Below are 19015 nucleotides of genomic sequence, written 5' to 3'. Positions count from 1 at the left end.
TTAATTTAAAGATTATTAAACTGTATTAAACGAAAAATCGATTCGCATCGCTTGCAAAGTGGTAGAACGGAACGCAATTTTCCACTTAACCTCGCGTCATCGGACGCCATATTATTTTGTTCTGGCGCTTATGTGTAATATTTTTGTGGTAATGTAATGGCCGTTAAAAAGTGATACGTAGTGCAATACAACAATTTGATTGTGAGTTGTGGACAATAATTCAGTTTAAAAATGGATCCATCTAAAATGAAAGTTGTGGATCTTAGGTCCGAGCTCGGAGCTCTTGGTTTGGACACCAAGGGTAATAAAGCGGCATTGGTAGAACGATTGAAGAAAGCTCTTGAAACTAAAACTGGAAAAGGTAACTTGTATAACCCAATATTATTTACGTTCTACAAAGTTATATATCCCATATTTTGACAAATTTTCCAATTCTGCGCATTATTAGCACGTGCATCTAAATCCCGCCATGTTTTATTTTTGCTAAAGAATATTTGCGAAATGATTAGTAGCGCATATTTATTGTTACCTTCTCAACCTGTGACGTTTTTAAATGATGCTAATGTATTATCATATTGGAGACAACCAAAAATAAGTTAATCGATAAATTGCTATTCGTCATGTATCGATTATGTTTCAGAAATGGTTGACTCAAGTCAACACTTACCTGAAGGTAGCAATTAATCGTGGGTTTTAATTTTCTTATCATTGATAGGTAAAACATAATGCTCTCATTTTTTTCAAATAGATTGAAAAAGACAATGTATCATTAATATATTGGTAGCAGAAACCTTAAGAATAGCTTAGTCGAAAAACATTGCGAATTTCATAGAATTCAAACATACTAAACATGTAACAGTGGTAGATCCCGCTTTAACATCTTCGCACGAATTGGCCGGCTCGCCCAGTGAAATACCACGACCACTCAGAAGACAGACGTGAAATGGAAGCAATCCCGCGTTTCGTCTGATGAGTATCTGCTCTGGAGGCCTTTTAATCTAGTCCTCTATCCTTTCCCACCCTTTTTCTTATAAGGAAAGGATGTCAAGTGGAAGTGGACTTTCTGGATCAGAGGATGCATGGAGCGGGAAAATATTTTTTCTTTCTGTGTATCTTCTATGTCAATTAAAGGTAGGCAACGCATATGCAATTGCATATGTCTATGGGCAACGGTGACTTAGCTATTTCAGCAATTTCAGACGGCCGCTCGCTTGTTTGCCACCTTATGATATAAAAAAAAAGTTAAATGGTTACCCCATTTTACTTTTTTTAATTTATGATTGGATCAAAATCATGTAAAAGAATTTACCACAAGTGGCATTGTGGCAATCGATGGGGGAGACCTCCATTCAGCAGTGAAATGAAATGTGTAAAATAAACTTGTTTGTATAGAGTTTCCGGATACATCTATAATGGATACCACCACAGAGGATATAGATGACCCGGCAACACCAAAGAAAGTTACTCCAGCTGCTAGAGTTACTCGGAGATCATCTACATCAAGATTAGCAACACCAGCAAAGGTTGGTTGAAAATTAAATGTTTAAAAAACTGGTAATGTGGTTATATTAGGTGTTTCCTTTTGTCATACAATTGAATGTATATTACCAATTGATTTATTTTAGCAGCCAATAAAAGAAGATGCACCGGAGCCAATTGAAGAAGTTAAAATAGATTCAGAAGAACCTAAAGTAACGGAGCCAGAGGATGTCCAGGAGGAATCACCAAAGAAAAATGAGCCTCCCCCGAAAGTGGAATCACCAAAGAAATCTGATGTAGAGGATAGTAAAGAGGTTCTACATGAGAAAGAGTTAGTAGATGTATAATATAATGTAACATATAAGGATATTGTTGTTATCTTTTTTTTTTTAATACAATGAAAGAAATTGTTATTGTTCTAATATAGGCAGGCATGTGTTTTATACCAAAATCATTGTGACAAGCTCTGCTAAATTAATATATGAAATATAGACATAAAGTCGATAACACTTTAAAGAAATATTTGTTTAAAACATTCTAAATAAATAACCATGTAATTTAACTTCATATGCATTTTTGTTTTAAAAAATGTATATAAATATAATTGGATTTTATTATTTTCTTTATTACAGAAGTGAGAGTGTAGCTATGGATGAAGATAGCCAACCAGAGGAAAAAGGTAAGGACTTTTTATACATGATATATGCAATTACATGTCATATTTTTTTCGTCATATGATAAAGCCGTTGTGTACACCATCCTATTACCATGTCTATTATACCGTTTTAGTTATGATAATGCCATCTTACTTATTATATTAAATGTTAATGTTTGGATGAATATTTCACTAAGATCTGGACACATCTTGTAACAAACATACAACTATCCATCCAAACATTTGCATTTATAATAATGTATATGTTAGATTTTCTCTATCATATTTTTCAAATAGTGCAGTTATTTAATGTTTTTAATATTTGTTACAGCTAGTGCATCTGATCTATATGAACCTGAAAGTCCGAATGATGACACCAATGATGTAGATGAAGGGAGTCAGGAGGAGAAATGTGAAGTGAAAGAGAAAAAAGAAGAACAGCAGAAGATGGAACATGATGGAGATGAAGACAGTGAAAGTAGAGATAGGAAGGACTCTGAAGAGGTATGTATTATATATCATTAACTGACTCAGTGAGACCCGAAGTGCTTTCTTTCAAAGTTACTGCCTTATTTATAACTTGCGCTCGCCCGCGACTCCTTCCGCGCGGAATTAAAAAAAAATTAATATCCTATGTATTTTTCAGGCTATGTTCTGTATGTATTCCAAATTTCAGTGAGATTTATGAAGCAGTTCTGGAGATATCTTCAAATTTCGATCCATCCATTGAAACATTCGAATTTATAATATTAGTTAGATTAAATGATTAAATAGTTTAGCTAAATATTCTTTTGTGTGCAAATTCAACTGCGCAGCATTAAAAAAACTATTAATAAATTTGGTTTATATTACACAGTGATAATATAGCTTTCTAACGGCAAAATCAGTTTTAAAATGAATCCAGTAGTTTTTGAGATTGTTTCATGTAAATATTTCCACTTTATAATATTAATATAGATTAAATTGTATGCAATATGCGCACTGATACATGGACAGGCTATAAGCCGTGATGTTTTGTGCCTATTTGATTATTCAACATTTCTATCCTAATAGAATTGGTTTCAGGCGGTGCAGTAGCACTATTAGTATTATTTATTATTAATTACTACTAACAGAAGCAATTGACGTGAGACAAGCATATTGTTATGACTTGCATTAACCTACCATAGATTTAGTAAAATATTTTTCTGTTTCTTAATTCTGTTGTAAATTTCAGGATAGAGATAGAGACAGGGATCGTGAGCTGACTGAAGAAGAAGAGTGGGCGTTACTGAACGAAAGACTCGTAATAAAAGAACAGGAGAGATTAGAGAGAGAGAAAAGACAGGCGGAAGAAGATGCTAGGAAATTTGAAGAGATGAGCAAGGTACTTTTTGACCAGAAATAGTTTGCATTGATACCAAAATAGTGGAACATGGAGAAGGGAGAATAAAATTTCCTGCAATGTTTTTCTCGCTTATAGACTTTCTGTGAAACCTGAGATTCTCGCTTATGGAGGTTTATCTCTTATCAAGTTCCTACTTATCCAGGTTCAAATATAACTAACCATGGGTTTCTGATACCAAAATCTCTATTAAAACATAATGTCATCTCTGTCTTTCATCTTTGACAAAACAGAGATAGCAATATGTTTTAAACGGACATTTAGGACTAAGAAACCCATTTTAAGTCGAATATTTGGTATAATAAGATTGATTTAGAAATTTGGTGATTATAACATTATGAGATTTTCTTTAAAGTAATATGTAATTTATTTGATAAACAAACAATATTTTTAAATGCTGAAATAGTGTAATAATCAAATGAATATTTATTTTTGGGTCTTATAAGACTAAACTAAATAACTATACTAATAATTCTTAAGAATTATTTTATTAAGATTCCAATTATTAGGATCCCATAAAGCTACAACGTTTGAAGCGTAAACAGGAGAAGAAAGCGCGCTGGAGCAACTTCTACAAGACTGTGGCCGTCACCAATGAAGTCCTCACACCACCAATCGAGGTAATATTCAAAAACAGTCTTACTTTTACACTCAGAGCTGTTGACCCTAGGTACCTTAGTGTCTTATCGACTGTTTGTGGCATTTCACATCTTAATTAGTAGTAGTAGAAGTTTAATTAAATAAAAATCCTGTACTTAAACGATTCTAAAGGATAATTTAATTGTAGAATTGTAAGTATTAATGTAAAATTTGTTTATAGGAGGAAGAGAAACTTTTGAAGAAGGTTGAGCCGGCGATTAAAGCTCCCGACCCTGGAGCCAATGATGATAAAGTCACTCTCTCTTGGTGTAAGTAATCAACATCTACCTACTATTATCCCAATAGAATCAGGGCACTAGGGTCAGCGCACCAGTTTTCTTCCACCATATCGATCTATCTTCTACCATCTCAGTCTCTCTTCTTGATCATGCCATCTTTCATGCAATCCATCCATCTCTTCCCAGTTATACTCCCTCCACATTCATACATTGTAACATATATTGTATCGTTATATTTTTCAGATGATAGTGACTTGAACCAATTCCTGGAGTTGCCGGACCTGAAGTCAGTGGTGCCAATGACCGAAGGCGCGCTCGCTCACGCGTGGGCCGGAAGCCGCGCCACACACGGTGTTACCACCGGACGGGTGTGCTTTGAGGTCAGTATCAACAGTATCGTTTGCTAGCAAAAAAAGCATTTTTTTTTACTTTTTGTATAATTCTTCTTTTCAAATATTTTGGCGGCCCAAGGTCATTTGTGCGTAGCGTAGGGTAGCAACTAAAGTTGTATTTTTCTCACGCGAAGTAAAAAGCCGCCAAGATATTTGAAAATATTATGTTTTTCAAATATCTATTCTTTTTAAAATGTTTCCTGTAAATAGCAAATATATGTTGTCATACATCAGGAATGACAATATTGCTAAGCAGGTAGATGAATATTTTGTATTTACTTCCGTATATCCTGTGATATGTGGAATCGCAAGCAAAATTACAATTTTTCTGTCTAAAATTGTCTTGTATCAAATGTTTAATTTTTAACGGAGAATTTTTATGACACTCTTTCTTAACACACTTAAGCTAGTGTAGTATATTAAATGTTCTTTATTTCCCCACACTTTTATAAACAAAAGATAGGACGGGAATTCGATTACCAGAGAAAGGACGTATTGGAAGTGGAAATGATCTCTACCCGGGCATTCCCTTCTTGGTGATTAAAATTATGTTAAGTGTACATAATATTGAAATATTAAAAATAAGCCGTGTACGTTACAATAAATCATAGAAATATTACACTTAAAGATATGATATGCTTTCATGTTAGTTAATTGATGTTTTTTTAATCAGGTACGCGTTGGTACAGTAGTAACAACGACCGAGGCGACTGACAAAGAAGTGATAAGCAATGGACTGAGAGTGGGATGGTCTACTGAAGACTCTAGTTTACATTTAGGTAAGAATACGATATAATTATTTTGAAATAACCAGGAAAATATATAGCGCAATATGTTGCTGTTACTGATTATATAATATTTAAGATATAAAATATGTATAGGCAAATTTTATTCGTAAAATTGTACTACAAAAGCCCTTGTTATTGGTCAACTGGCTGTCGCCCACGACTATGTCCGCGCGGAATTAAAAAAAAACTTAATTAACTTTGTGTTTTTCCAAACTATGTTCTATATGTATGCCAAACTTCAGAAATATAGACACTATGATCTAACCCTTAATAAAATGATTAGTATTTTGCGTTAATACTTATGAGTAATTGCCCAAATATTTAAGAAAATGCTTATTTTCGTAAGCTTTTTTTTTAATTAGAGGCATAAAAATATGCACAGTATTTTGATACAGTGAGGTTGTTAAATAACAAAGGTTTTTGTTTTCTCCTGTAGAAGCAACCTTGTTATATAAATGTTTATGGCAAGGATATAACTACAGGTAGATTAATATTTTGTATTACTCCCATATATTCTATAATATATGGGCTCCCAAGCAAAATTACATTTAAACCAATTTCTTTTGTATGTAATTCTGATGTTCCTTTCATCTTATTCAGAACATTTCCCAAGTCATTATTTTCAAATTGCTACTTAAGTAATAATTTGTTACAAAATTCACCCATTTGTTTGTAACTAGATGTCGTCCACGACGTCGTCTGTCCGTAACTAAAAAGAACTTATTAGGAGCCTGTGTGAACACACAGGCTACTATGAAACAACTTTCAGGTTATGTTTTACATACCAAATTTCATAGAGATCCAAACAGCCGTTCTGTAGATGCGTTGTAACAAACATCCATCCATCCAAACATTTGCATTTATAATTATTCTTTAGGCGATGGCGAACTGAGCTGGGGCTATGAGAGCACAGGCCGTGCTGTCAACAACGGAGAGTTTAAGGATTACGGCAAACTTTACGCTGAGAAGGACGTCATTGGAGCTTATCTTGTTAGTTAAATTAACTTATTTATGTTTCTTTAAGGTCCGAATCCCGGTAAATTCTAAAGTTTACCTGTAAAACCTAGTCTAGTAGTTTTATCATTTAGTTATGATAAAAGGCCGAAAATATATGTATTAACTAAATTTTGAACATTAAACACCATAAACATGGTAAATATTAAGATTTAATTTTCTTAAATACGCGGAAAATGTCGAAAAACCGACTAATATTAATTTTGTTAAGATTACATCTTTTTATTAAAAAAATAATGTGTTGTTCATAGATAAATTTAAGTTTTATTTTTATTCTGTGTTGTTAATATTATTTTTTATAAACAGGATATGGAATCGAATCCTTGTACTATATCTTATACGTTGAATGGAGAGGAACTCGGCAATGCGTATGAGTTTGACAAGGCCCTGCTCGGAGATAAACCTATCTACCCTCACATCTTGACTAAGAATATCTGCTATAAAGTTAACTTTGGATATGAAAGGTAAGAATTTCATTTTATAACTTACTAGCTGTCGCCTCTGACTCCGTCCGCGGGGAATAAAAAAAAAACTAGATCAGTATCATGTGTTGTTACAGACTATGTTTCTACATCTATGCCAAATTTCAGTGAGATCCGTTTAGCCGTTTTGGAGATAACTTGTAACAGACATACATTCGCATTTATAATATTAGCAAGATTACTTACAGTTAGGAACACAAATGACTCAACTCATTATATTATAGTCACTTAAAAAGTAGTTAAAATCACTTGTGTATGGATATATAAGTTGATTATATTAATTTTCAGGTACAACTTACTGACCCGTACTAAAGTGGTGCGTCAACGTATTGAAGTGCCGATCGAGCAAGTGATAGAAGAGAAGAAAGCGCGACAGGCAGAGATAGAACGTCTGAAAGAAGAGGCCAATCGCCGTAACAAAGAGCGCAAGGAGAGAGAGCGTAAAGAAAGAGAGGAGAGACAGAAGAAGAGAGAGGTGAGATGTCTATTGCCTTTAAACATAAAGATAGGTTATTTGTGTAATATGGTGTGTGTATTAGCTGTCGCCCGATGTAGCTACCGCCCGCCATACTAGCCGTCCGCGGTGTTTCAAACTATGTTTTCTACATCTATGCTCAATTTAGTCGAGATTCATTCAGCCCTCATGGAGATACCTTCTAACAAATATCCATCTGACCATTTTCGTTTTTAATATTAGTAAGAGTAATTAATATGGGTAAAAAATAGATAAAATCAAAGTAGGCATTAATAAAACTGTATAAATGAACATTCAATAGTCCATAGTAACTAATACATTTTAACACAGTGCCTACCTTTCATGGACTGATGAAGGAATGGAAAAGGGAACTAGGCTAGTCATATAATTTTACAATTGTACAATTCTAGCTGGAACGTGAAAAATCATCGCGCGAGAGAAAAGAAAAAGAAGCGGAGGAGAGGAGAGAGAGGGGAGAAGAGTCTGAGGAGAGAAAAGAGAGAGGAGATGAGCCCGAAGAGAGGAGAGAGAGGGGAGAAGAGTCCGAGGAGAAAAGAGATAAGGGAGAAGAGTCCAAGGAGAAAAGGGAGAGGGGAGACAAGTCCGAGGAGACAAGAGAGAGGGAAGTAGAGCCCGAGGAGAAAGAGAAAGAGACGCAACAGGAACCGGACGCAGAAGGAAGACCAGAGAAGGCTGATGTTGAGGAGCCTGCTAAACAGGCCAAGGTACGAAGATGAATACACAATTATACAAATACATAAAGCTACTTAGTACAGTGTAGTTCTCTTAGTACTCATTTAAGCGCGACGAGTGGCAGTTAATTCTCTGTCCAGACTCTGTCTAAGAGCAGCCCTTCTCAACCAGGCATTCTACTACACTATTGACATCTTTAATCAAATCTATGTCCATCTATTGCTTCGTACCAATGTTCAGCCATTCTGTAGATACCTTTAAACAAATTCAAAGAAACATCCATCCATCCATCTAAATCATCAATCAATAATATTAGTAAGATTGTGCATTAATATAAGTTTAACTGCAACTTGATTGAGTTGTTATTGGATTTATATATTTTTTGTGAATTGTATTAAATAATATTTATTAGGAAAATGGTGACTCTGAATTGAAAAATGAGCCGATGGAGACAGATCAGTCGGAGCCAAAAGAGACGCAAGCAAAGGAGCAGGAGAAGGAGGCATCGGATAAGGAGGAAGAGAAACAAGAAGTCAAAGATGAACCCTCCGCAGGTAAGTTATATACTGGTTGTCGTCCGCGACTCCGTCCATGTGAAATAAAATTAGTAGCCTATGCCCAATTACAGCGAAATTGATTCAGTCGTTTTGGAGATAACTTCAAAGGAACATTAATCCATACATCCATTTCGCATTTAAAACATTAGTAAGATGGAGAACAAATTGATTTCTCTTTCATTTTCATCTTCACTTAAAACTTGTCAAGTAAGATTGATTGATCCTTTTTTCATTGCAGAGGCTGAAAAAGAGGTGACTGAAGATGATCTCCTGAAAGGACTTTTATTAGACCAGCGAATGAAGAATGTTATCAGGTATATTATTTTTGATTAATATTGATATAAAAAAAAAAACTTTTCAGAAGAAAATTTTTATATTTTTCACAAGAAAATTGTTTCAATTTTGTTCGTCTTCGTATTGTTTGATATATTTTAGATTTTTTTTGTAGATCCTTTTTTTTAAAGAAAAATCTGCTATTATCCTTCACATTATAAGAAAGTTTCCCGTTTCAAAGCGTTGATGTATCAACAGGTGCATAGAAATACATTTGTTCACTTTGAAAACGTTAACAGGACGTAAAAGAACGCCCGTGTGAACGCGGGCTTGAATGAATATAAAAATTATAAATGCACATACATATATTTAGTGTAAAGACACTGTAAAGTTATTAAAAATATTCCAGATACTTTGCGGAGGAGGAACTGGACGGTGAGGAAGCGAGTCTGCTGGCAGGTTACGTGCTACTGGCGCATGCGCAGACCACGCCCGGACCACGACCACCCCCCACTACCGCTGAGTGCGAGGTCAGTACTGCGATCACAATGTCTTGATACTTGTTTTTATACAATACTATTATTTCTACGGTTTTATTGAGATGTCTTGGTTGCTCTTAACTTGTTGCGAGAGAACAGAAAACAATTGTAGATGTATTGGGATGCAGACTGCTTCCAAGATATTTGAAAAGTGTTATACTTGTAATGCGCCATCATAATTTGTAATGAAAAAGCAAACAAATCAAGAGGATTGTCAGCGTGATATATAGGGCCTTACATGGTCACTAAATTATTTTTATCTTAAGGAATTTTATTGTAGTAGGCACGGCTTCGTTTTAGTTCTGATAAGGCTATAAAAAGGTATTCCGGGTAGGTACAACAAAAATCTGTATCCAAATGAATCAAATTGGTGTGTGGAAATGAACTTGTTTCTAGGGGGAAATAAGTTTGTTTCTTGGCTATAGGATTGTGTATTCGGTGATGTAAAAATAAACTAAAATACCTCAAATCAAATCAAATACATACAAAAAAAACGTCTCGTTAAATTTGTAGGAAAAATAGGTGTATGAAAACCAAACAAAAATGTATGAACGTATCATCGCATGGATGGTGATATATTGTGGGGGAACGGTTGACTTGACAACAGTGGTAAACAACAATCTAGCTGCATTAAAAGGGTGATGTTTGAAGACTCATCTGGAAAAAATAAAAAGGAAGTAAAAGGCTGATTTGGCAATATGAAAAGTAACTAATATATTGTTTACTAAATTAATACATGACTTCACTTTGATATTTACATTTATCTTGGTGAAATTGTGTTTTTGTTTCATACATAGTCCGCCTGGCCACTGCAGCGTCGGCCCGATGTACAAAATATGGCTTTAACGTGCGCCCGTCGCTCTGGAGGTAGGGGCTACCACGCCGATGTTATGTCGGCTTCACCTACTATTGGGGGTGATGTTTACATAAAAAAAACAACAAATAAATATTTAGTAATGAAGATATGGGAATATGGAAGGCGGAACTGCGTTTGTTTCGTGAAATTGCAGTGGAAATGAAGTTTCTTGAGGGGGAAATGAATTTATTTCTCGTTGAAATGAATTTGTTTCGTGGGAAAATGGATATGTTTGAAGGGGGAATTTATATATGACGGTTGTGGTGAAAATGTACTGAAATGGCGGTAGCGGTAGTCAACATTATAAGCAAGAGACAATTATTGAAAAAGCAATTACTATTTTGTAGGAAGGGATCCCTTGATTATGTTCAACGTGTATTCGAAGGAGTGGACTACACATGACTAAGAAAATCGGCTGCAAATTAAAAAAATAACGAATTAAAATGTGTTTAAAACAAAAAAAAATAATGATTTAGTAGGTATTGGGTTCAAATCCCAGATGGAACAAATATATCAATTGTTTATATGTTTGTTCTTAAATTATTTAGTGTTAAATATATTAAAAAAAATCAACTCAACTTTATCATCTTTATTTCAACGTCGGGTAACCGAAAGCGAAGAACGAATTAAGAAGATTTCCTTGTATGAAGTACCAAGAAATGTTTCCAAGTATTTTTTAATATTTTTTTATACTTCTAAAATGTAATATTTATTTTGCATAGGTTATCCTAATGGTAGGCATGCCGGGTAGTGGCAAGACATATTGGGTGAAGAATCACGTCACTGAATATCCCGAGAGGAGATACAACGTACTGTCAACTGGTGCGCTGTTTGAAAAGATGAGGGTATGATGTATTATATGTTATACACTACACAAATATATACATATACATAATAATACACATGTTTTACAAGTATATTTTTATAGTCTGTTTTATATATAAAAAATTAGTCCAATCAGCTTGTATTGCAAATCAAATTGTATTGCAGCATTAAATTTTTAAATTTTTTAAAACATATTTGATGTTTCTTTGAGATTACTATATGTTGATTTTGAATGAATATAGCTTTGGTTTTTATTAATCGTAGTTTTTCTTAGTTTTTAAATATTAGAAAAGTACTTTATTTGATGTCTATAAATTAGTAAATATTTCTTGATATATTAGTACAGTTTTTTTTTTAATATTAATTATGTAGTATTTCAAAGTTTATGTAATAAATAAAGATGCTATTGAAACTGCAAACACAAATGCAATGCAATTGTGTTGCATTGCATTTGTGAGAAGAGAATAATTTGTTTATCTTTCAGCATAAATAAGTATGAATGCAAAATAAAAACAGAGCGTAAAATAGCTCTAAAACTAATACTGGTCTGTATTTTCAACAGGATGCAAATTTCAGCAACATTTATTGCAAAATTAATATAAAAACGCAAACCTTTAGCGGCTTTAGCTTTTACCTTTAGCGGTCCAACATTTAGACCGTGTTATATAATACCAGTGGATCCGCCGCAGAAGAGGAAACCTAAATTGTGTCAGCGCAGAGTCCCTGGTATCGAAATATAACTTTTTTTATCATAGATATAAGTTAGTTATAAGTATGCTAAGCGTAAGCCATGTTTAATATTCGGTGTTGTAACTCTGTGGTATCGATCTCAGGTGGACTGTAAGCCATTCCGGAGCAGCTACGAGGGCCGCTGGGACGCTATGGTGACCAAGTGTGCCAAGTGCGTGCTCAAGTTGCTGGAAATGGCTCGCGGCCGCAAGAGAAACTATATCCTGGATCAGGTGAGACTCACAACGTGATATACTACCTACACTCTGGCGGACACTTAATCAGGAACAATCGAGATCGGAACATACCGAGTTTGGCCAAGTGTTTAACTGATATATAATTAAAGTGTCCTTTCTAGATGCAGACAGGTGAGTAGACTAGTTTGTAAGCGATAAAACCTTAGCCAAACGAATTGCAAAGTGCGAAACTAAATGCGTCTGGGATCTCTATTGAGCTTGTTTTAGGTGTCGGTCTGCCATACGCACCAGGTCGTTCCTAAAATATGATCCATTTTGCTCCACATTAACGACGCCGGCGACCACCGTATGTATGTCGCCGTAACGTAAAAACAGACGAACGTATACCCGTCGGCCCAGAGGCGCAAGTTGAGGGAATTCGACGGTTACCGGCGCGTCGCCGTTGTCATTGTCACTGACGAGGAGACGTACAAGGAGCGCCACAAGCGAAGAGAAGAGGCCGACGGCAAGGAAGTGCCCGACGGGGCTATCGTGGACATGAAAGGTTCGTAGTCAGCCGATACGGGACGATACGACCCCCTCTCTGTCTCTCTCGCACTCTCGCCCGACCTCCCCCGCCGCTGCGATGCATCGACATACGAGTCCCTTCACTCTATTCGTACTTATAATTCCATTTATAATTACGAATATCTATGAATCGATTCGTCTTGCCGTGCAATCGAGCAAATCTGTCTCGATCGGCCATCACCAAGTAAAATGTATGTGTTTGTAGCAAACTTCACGCTGCCGGAGAAGGGGGCCTGGCTGGACGAGGTGATTTACCCGGAACTGGAGGAGGAAGAGGCGAGGAAGATACTGGAGGGGTTCCACAAGGAAGCACGCGCGGCCGGCGTGGTAAGAGAGCGGGAGAAGCGCGAGCGCAGCGCAAGTCGCGACGGACACCCGCCTCACAAGCGCGCGCGCGACGAGCGCAGGCACAGCAGGGACGACCGTCGTCCCAGGGACTTCCCACGGGATAGAGGTACGCCATTTACTGTACAAATGTGATGCCATTTCTCTCATTCTTTTTGCAAATAACAGAGACAGCAATATGTGTCCATACAAGTGTCACGGCCATGGAATCTTATGGTGAATGCAATATTTAAAATTCCTATCAGCACAAGACTCAACCATGGGATTGCATGATTTGTTTTAGTTGTTTCTTAATTTTTTTGACTCGCCTTAAATGTTAAGTTATCTAACTTTGGAAAGATTCAATGGCAGCAAGTAACTTTATTACTGTTGTATGTACAGAGGACAGATGGGGAGGCGGCGGTGGCGGTGGCGGCGGCGGCGGGCGGGGCGGCGGTCAGGGCCGCTGGGGCCCGGCGGCGCGCGGCGGGGGACAGAGTCGCTGGGGACCCGGCAATGGACGCGACCGCGGCGGACACGCGCCGCCTGGACGCTTCGACCGACAGTGGGGCGGCCCGCAACACAACAGGTCAATACTGACACACTCTGTTAACACAATCATTTCTTAAGAAATCACAATAAAACATCATATCGTGCACCCAATCGTAAATTGTGACATATACCCTAAGCTGCGTTGATATATCTCTTTTATACATCCTACTAATATTATAAATGCGACTGTTTAGATGGATGGAATTTGTTAGAAGGTATCTCCGGAACGGATGAACGGATCTCACTGAAATTTGATGTACATATAGAACATAGTCTGGAAGAACGGATAGGCTACTAATTAAGTTTTTTTTTAATCCTGTGTGGACGGAGTCGCGGGCGACAGCTAGTTTTTATATAACTTGAAAGTTTAGTGCGAAATTATTGCAATTAATGTACAACAATTTTAATGTAATTTTTTTCCAATACAGAAACAATGAGTTTGGTCGCAACGATCGTGACAACTTCCGCGGTGGTCGCGGCGGACCCGGCATGCGCGGGGATCGTGGCCGCGGACCTCCGCCCGGAGACGCCTCGCGCTTCAGCAGGGACCGCACCAACAACAGGGGCCCGCAGCAAGACAAGCGACCTGGACCAGGTTAATAATAAATCCTAGATTTACACCAAAATTACGTTCTCATCCCATTCATTGTGGTCGACCGATGTTGTGTTTCATTTTCGTTAAGAATTAAAAAATCGATGTTATCTTAAGCTTAAAAATATTAATTGATGTATTGTTTCCTTTGTAGTTAGTACAGGACTTTACAGACGTTTTTAACATACTTTGAAATAATATTTCCATAATTCGATATATTTGTTATTATTGTTATTAGAAATGGAATGTGTGTTGCAGGTAACATGGGCGCAGGTATGGGATCGTGGCAGCGTGGTGGCGCGCCCCCGCAGGGCGCAGGCCGGGGCCGCGGGGGACAGGGCCCTGCAGGCGCTCAGGGCGGCCTCGCCAGGTCGCAGGGCAAGGTACAACTATGTCTCAAACATTTTGTTAATAAGATATTTGCAACACTTGTACTAATATGACACTATGATTGCTTTGTATGGAATTCGCCAAACGAGGTGATGGCATTGAATGTGTTAACAGACTCTATTTACTAATTTCAAAATACATTTTAAGTTATTATCTGTTTTACGCTGTTTTTGTTAACATGGAATTTAAATAAATTGAGTATTCATTTTTGGAAAAATTTATAAAATATTTTTTTATTCATCGATATGATGTGCTTTACTATTTTTATTATTAAAAATATAATATTATTAGGACGGAGCTAACCAAAATCAGAACCAGGGCATGAACCCTCAGAACCAGGCAAACTGGAACCAGTGGGCCAACAACTGGGGCGGCTGGGGCAACTGGAACCAGAACCAAGGTAATGTGACCCTGCTTTTTATGTTAATATCTCCATGAGCGGTTTCGACACGGTATGCAATCATGGAAGACCCTGCGTGTGATGCCACATATTTTTTTTAATATTATAAGGTCGCAAACGAGCTACTTACACTCGTCGAAATAGCGAAGCGATTGTTAACAATAGACATCCGCACTGCAGATGAGTTTCTTACCTTTAATCGACCTAGGAGGAGATGTACAGAAAGAAATATTTACCCTTCTTATGCGTCACCTCTCCCATCAAATCCGTTTCCCGAAATGAGTGGGAAGGCGACAAGGATTTAAATGAGACCTCCGGCACTCATCTGACGTGGAGTTTTTCATTTGAGGCATGCCTTCTGTGTGGTCATTATATTGTACCGGATGAGCCGGCACATTCAAACAACAAATGTTGTTGCCTGCGTCTACCAATGTTTACTATAATAAGTATTATGTTTTATTTAGGTTGGGGTAACTGGGGCAACTGGGGCTGGGGCGGCGCTGGTGGTGCGGGCGGGCAGGCGGGCCCGGGCGGGGCAGGCAAGGGGCAGCAGGCTGGTGCAGGCGCGGGTGCGGGCGGGCAGGGTCAGTGGAGCGGCTACACGGCGCAGCAGTGGTACCAATGGCAGCAGTGGCAGCAGCAGCACGGCTGGCCAGGGGTGAGAGACTGATATATGTAGAAATACTACCTTTTTTCCGTGACTCCGTGCGCGAGGTAATAAAAAAACATCAGCTAATAGCATATGTGTTCTTCCAGACTATGGTCTATACTTGTACCAAATTTCAGCAAGATCCGTGCAACTGTTCTGGAAATTTCTTCTAACAAACATCCATCCAAACATTAGCATATTCCGTGATTTTTATCTCCCTTCTCGATATTCACGTGATTATTGGACGATCCCTAAGCAATAGAACTAATGTTTTATTATTTTTCATTGCTGCGTTTGTATGATGGGTACGTAATCTGTTGAGTATTGACCACTGACCTCTATAGATATACGAGACATGTCATCATCAGCCTTTATCTGCCTACTGCTGAACATAATCTCTAACAGCTTTTGCTTTGTTCATATCTCTATAATTAGTTGGTGTTTCCATCACCGCTTTTAAGTATTGTAATCCAAAAAACCTGGATCCAGCAATCCAGTAGAATTGCCTTCATTACAGCATGCATCCCGCGACAATCTCTGTCCACTACCTCAATAATAAGCAAACATCGGAATTCAAATAGACACAAAGTACTAGTCCCTAAAGCCTGTCTGGTAAAATATAGAGGTCAGTGATATTAACATCGAGCAATACAGTGACGTCATATAACAACGCCCTTGTGTTTACAGTATCAGCAGCCCCAGGGCGCCCAGCAGACTGGCAACATGGACGCCCAGGCCTGGGCCCAGTATTACCAGGTCAGTAAGCTATGTTAACGTGCGTTTCCACTGAAGATACATTCATAGAAGAACTTATTGTGTTTTTTCTATAAAAAGATGTTTCATGTGGAATGTTTTTGTCAATATAAACGCCATTTTATAGACATGACTGTTGGAATTGCTGGTAGCTTACCGTCGGTTTTTGAGACCAAAGATTCTGTATAAAATATATCGTCTATTCGTGGGTGATCGGTGATGAAAGGCAGGGATGACTATATATTTTATATAAAGATTTCGGCGTCAGAAACCCACGGTATGTCGTCTTTGACAAGCGATAACAATATGTTTTAAACGGGAATGTTGATCTCAGAAATTCACTATTAGTGGAAAGGGGAAAACTCGCATATCTGTGAGCGGTTTTTTTTGTTGATTTAACGGTTTTTTGTTTTCATAGAATTACAGCGGAGCTGGTAATAACAACGGTTCAACCGCCGCGGTGACAGGAGTGCCGCCGCCAGCCGCCGACAAGAAATAATCACATTCATTATAGATAGCACGCGAAAGGTTAAAACTGACCTTGACGACGTGACATATATATTTGACAAATACTAAACAAAGGCAGTATAAATATATGTTAACACGTTCAATGCCACAGACTATGAGTTCGATTACATAAGAGTTCGTAGTGGCATTGAAAGTGTTAACAGACGTAGAAAATATTTCAATGTTAAAAAAAATAACGAAAAACATATTTAAAAATTGCTTCTCTTTTAAAAAATATTGAATTTAATGTTTGTAATAAATATAATTGCTTATATATTTATTCAATAGGAATGTAAAATAAAAAAAAAATAGTTTGCTGCCTTTATTTTGGAATTGAACCAATTTTTTTGTTGCACGTTCACTGCAATTTTAAAAATGTCTATAAAATCTTACATTTAATGTAACGAATATTTTATAACAATAATTATAAATTAATATATTAGTTACTGATTACCATTCTTTCTAAACACGTGTCAGACGGAGTTTTTAATTATCCCTCATTAATATAAGTGAAAATTAACTTTTAAATACATAAATATCCTTAGCGTATAAAACTAAATTAACCGTGAGTTTCTACTATATATAAATTGATCTCTTTTTTCTTGTTAAAGAAATTGGATTTCAATATTTTGTAACAATGGAATTCTACCTTAAATCTTGTAATTGGACTATATATTTATGTATTTAAAATATTTAAAGGTTTTAAATATAAGATATTTCGGTCTCTTTTAAGCTAAGAACATATTTGTTTTGCCTTTACAGATTTAAAATATTTTTCATAAGCACGTTTTAGTTCACGAATCGTGGAAAAATAAAAGCACGGAATCTTGTGGTTTTTTTTCTAAATGTATAATATTATGTATTTTAAGGTTATTAAGGCAACGTTAAGTTGACGGTAGTTTTAGATGTAATTTGATCCGCAAAGTTTGTGGTAAGTTTGTGAGAGTATGAATGTATGACTCGTTGTATTACAATGAATGGATATCAAATATATTGTTTTAAGGATTTATTTGGAGTTTTATTTCATGATATAATACTACCTGTTGCCCGCGACTCCGTCTTAATTAGTAGCCTATGTTTGTAGCCAGACTATATTCTACATCTATACCAAATTTCAGCGAGATCCATGCAGTCGTTCCGTAGATTCTTTCAAATAAACATTCATCCATCTAAAGTTTTGCATTTGTTTGATGATTTAGACGGCGTTTGTATGCATTTTGGGGAAAATAACAATTGATAACGAAATATAAACCTTATTCTATTAAGATAAGGTTGAAAATAGTGTAGAATCTGAATTTGTATTTTTGCCATACTATTATCGCTATGGCATAAGGTTCATATTTAATTACAACTTTAAAACAAAACATTTAAAAGGTTTACACATTTTATTTATTCCAAAAAACTTGTCAATATATATTTTTATTTTGACAATTTGTGAAACATTTTAAATTACAACCAATCAATGAGTTTCAAGTTTTCATAATTCAACTCAATGAAAAGAGATACAAGTATTCAACAGAGTTTTACTATAACCTATTTCATTACAATATTCAATTTGTAATACAAAATAGAGGTTTTTCACTCTGCACAAAAACTATTGCAAGAAATGCCGAATGCCTAAATAATTTTCTAACCCATTCAATGCGTTCACGTGGAAAATAAGCGGAGAATACTTAAAAACAGTAAAGTTCATGAAAGTAAAAAACTAATTTAAACTAAAACTTAATAAGACAATTCACCAAAGTTTAAACAAGTAAAATCACACGTACAAAATGTTTAACCGTGAGTTTCTGAGACCAAAATCCCCGTTTTTAACATGTTAACTCTATTTGTCAAACATAATTACAGGGATGACGATATGATTTATACAAAGATTTTAGTCTTAGAAACCCACGGTAAATAACATCACTTGAATATACGTCAAAATTGTTTATTTAGCGGCTTATAATCGTCTTATTTATACATATTTGAGTTTAAATTTAATTCATGAACACTTAATCCATTTTTCTTCTCACTTATTTCAAATAATTCAACATAGGCACAGACCATAGACACATAACCTATA

General features: G+C 36.3%; 1 protein-coding gene across 2 annotated transcripts; it reads left to right on the top strand.

Annotated features, from left to right (window-relative positions):
• Nucleotides 1-67: 67 nt before the first annotated feature.
• LOC106125768 (heterogeneous nuclear ribonucleoprotein U-like protein 2) lies at nucleotides 68-17170 on the top strand. 2 transcript variants are annotated; one of them, XM_013323098.1, is made up of 28 exons: nucleotides 68-361; nucleotides 1393-1523; nucleotides 1629-1810; nucleotides 2112-2158; nucleotides 2466-2638; nucleotides 3351-3500; nucleotides 4028-4138; nucleotides 4339-4426; nucleotides 4640-4776; nucleotides 5462-5567; nucleotides 6454-6566; nucleotides 6897-7054; nucleotides 7361-7547; nucleotides 7958-8272; nucleotides 8653-8794; nucleotides 9036-9111; nucleotides 9480-9600; nucleotides 11188-11310; nucleotides 12124-12252; nucleotides 12592-12760; nucleotides 12989-13237; nucleotides 13510-13696; nucleotides 14088-14254; nucleotides 14510-14634; nucleotides 14933-15041; nucleotides 15506-15699; nucleotides 16378-16446; nucleotides 16862-17170. In XM_013323098.1, the coding sequence occupies exons 1-28, from the start codon at nucleotides 232-234 to the stop codon at nucleotides 16940-16942; spliced, it is 3969 nt and encodes a 1322-aa protein (XP_013178552.1). In that variant the 5' UTR covers nucleotides 68-231; the 3' UTR covers nucleotides 16943-17170. The 2 variants fall into 2 exon arrangements, with proteins under 2 accessions (XP_013178552.1, XP_013178551.1); XM_013323097.1 differs by having other exon boundaries at nucleotides 1626-1810.
• The last annotated feature ends 1845 nt before the right edge of the window (nucleotides 17171-19015 follow it).

The sequence above is a fragment of the Papilio xuthus genome, unplaced genomic scaffold, assembly GCF_000836235.2.
Source record: "Papilio xuthus unplaced genomic scaffold, Pxut_1.1 DF825783.1, whole genome shotgun sequence".
NCBI classification, from domain to species: Eukaryota; Metazoa; Arthropoda; class Insecta; order Lepidoptera; family Papilionidae; genus Papilio; species Papilio xuthus.
Note: the sequence above shows the minus strand (reverse complement) of the source record. Positions and strands in the feature narration are given on the sequence as shown.

Coding starts and splice junctions, on each gene's coding strand:
- LOC106125768 (XM_013323097.1), top strand. CDS start 232: ATGGATCCATCTAAAATGAAAGTTGTGGATCTTAGGTCCGAGCTCGGA. Junction 7,055..7,360: donor GTTAACTTTGGATATGAAAG/GTAAGAATTTCA, acceptor ATTAATTTTCAG/GTACAACTTACTGACCCGTA. Junction 8,795..9,035: donor CAAAGATGAACCCTCCGCAG/GTAAGTTATATA, acceptor TTTTCATTGCAG/AGGCTGAAAAAGAGGTGACT.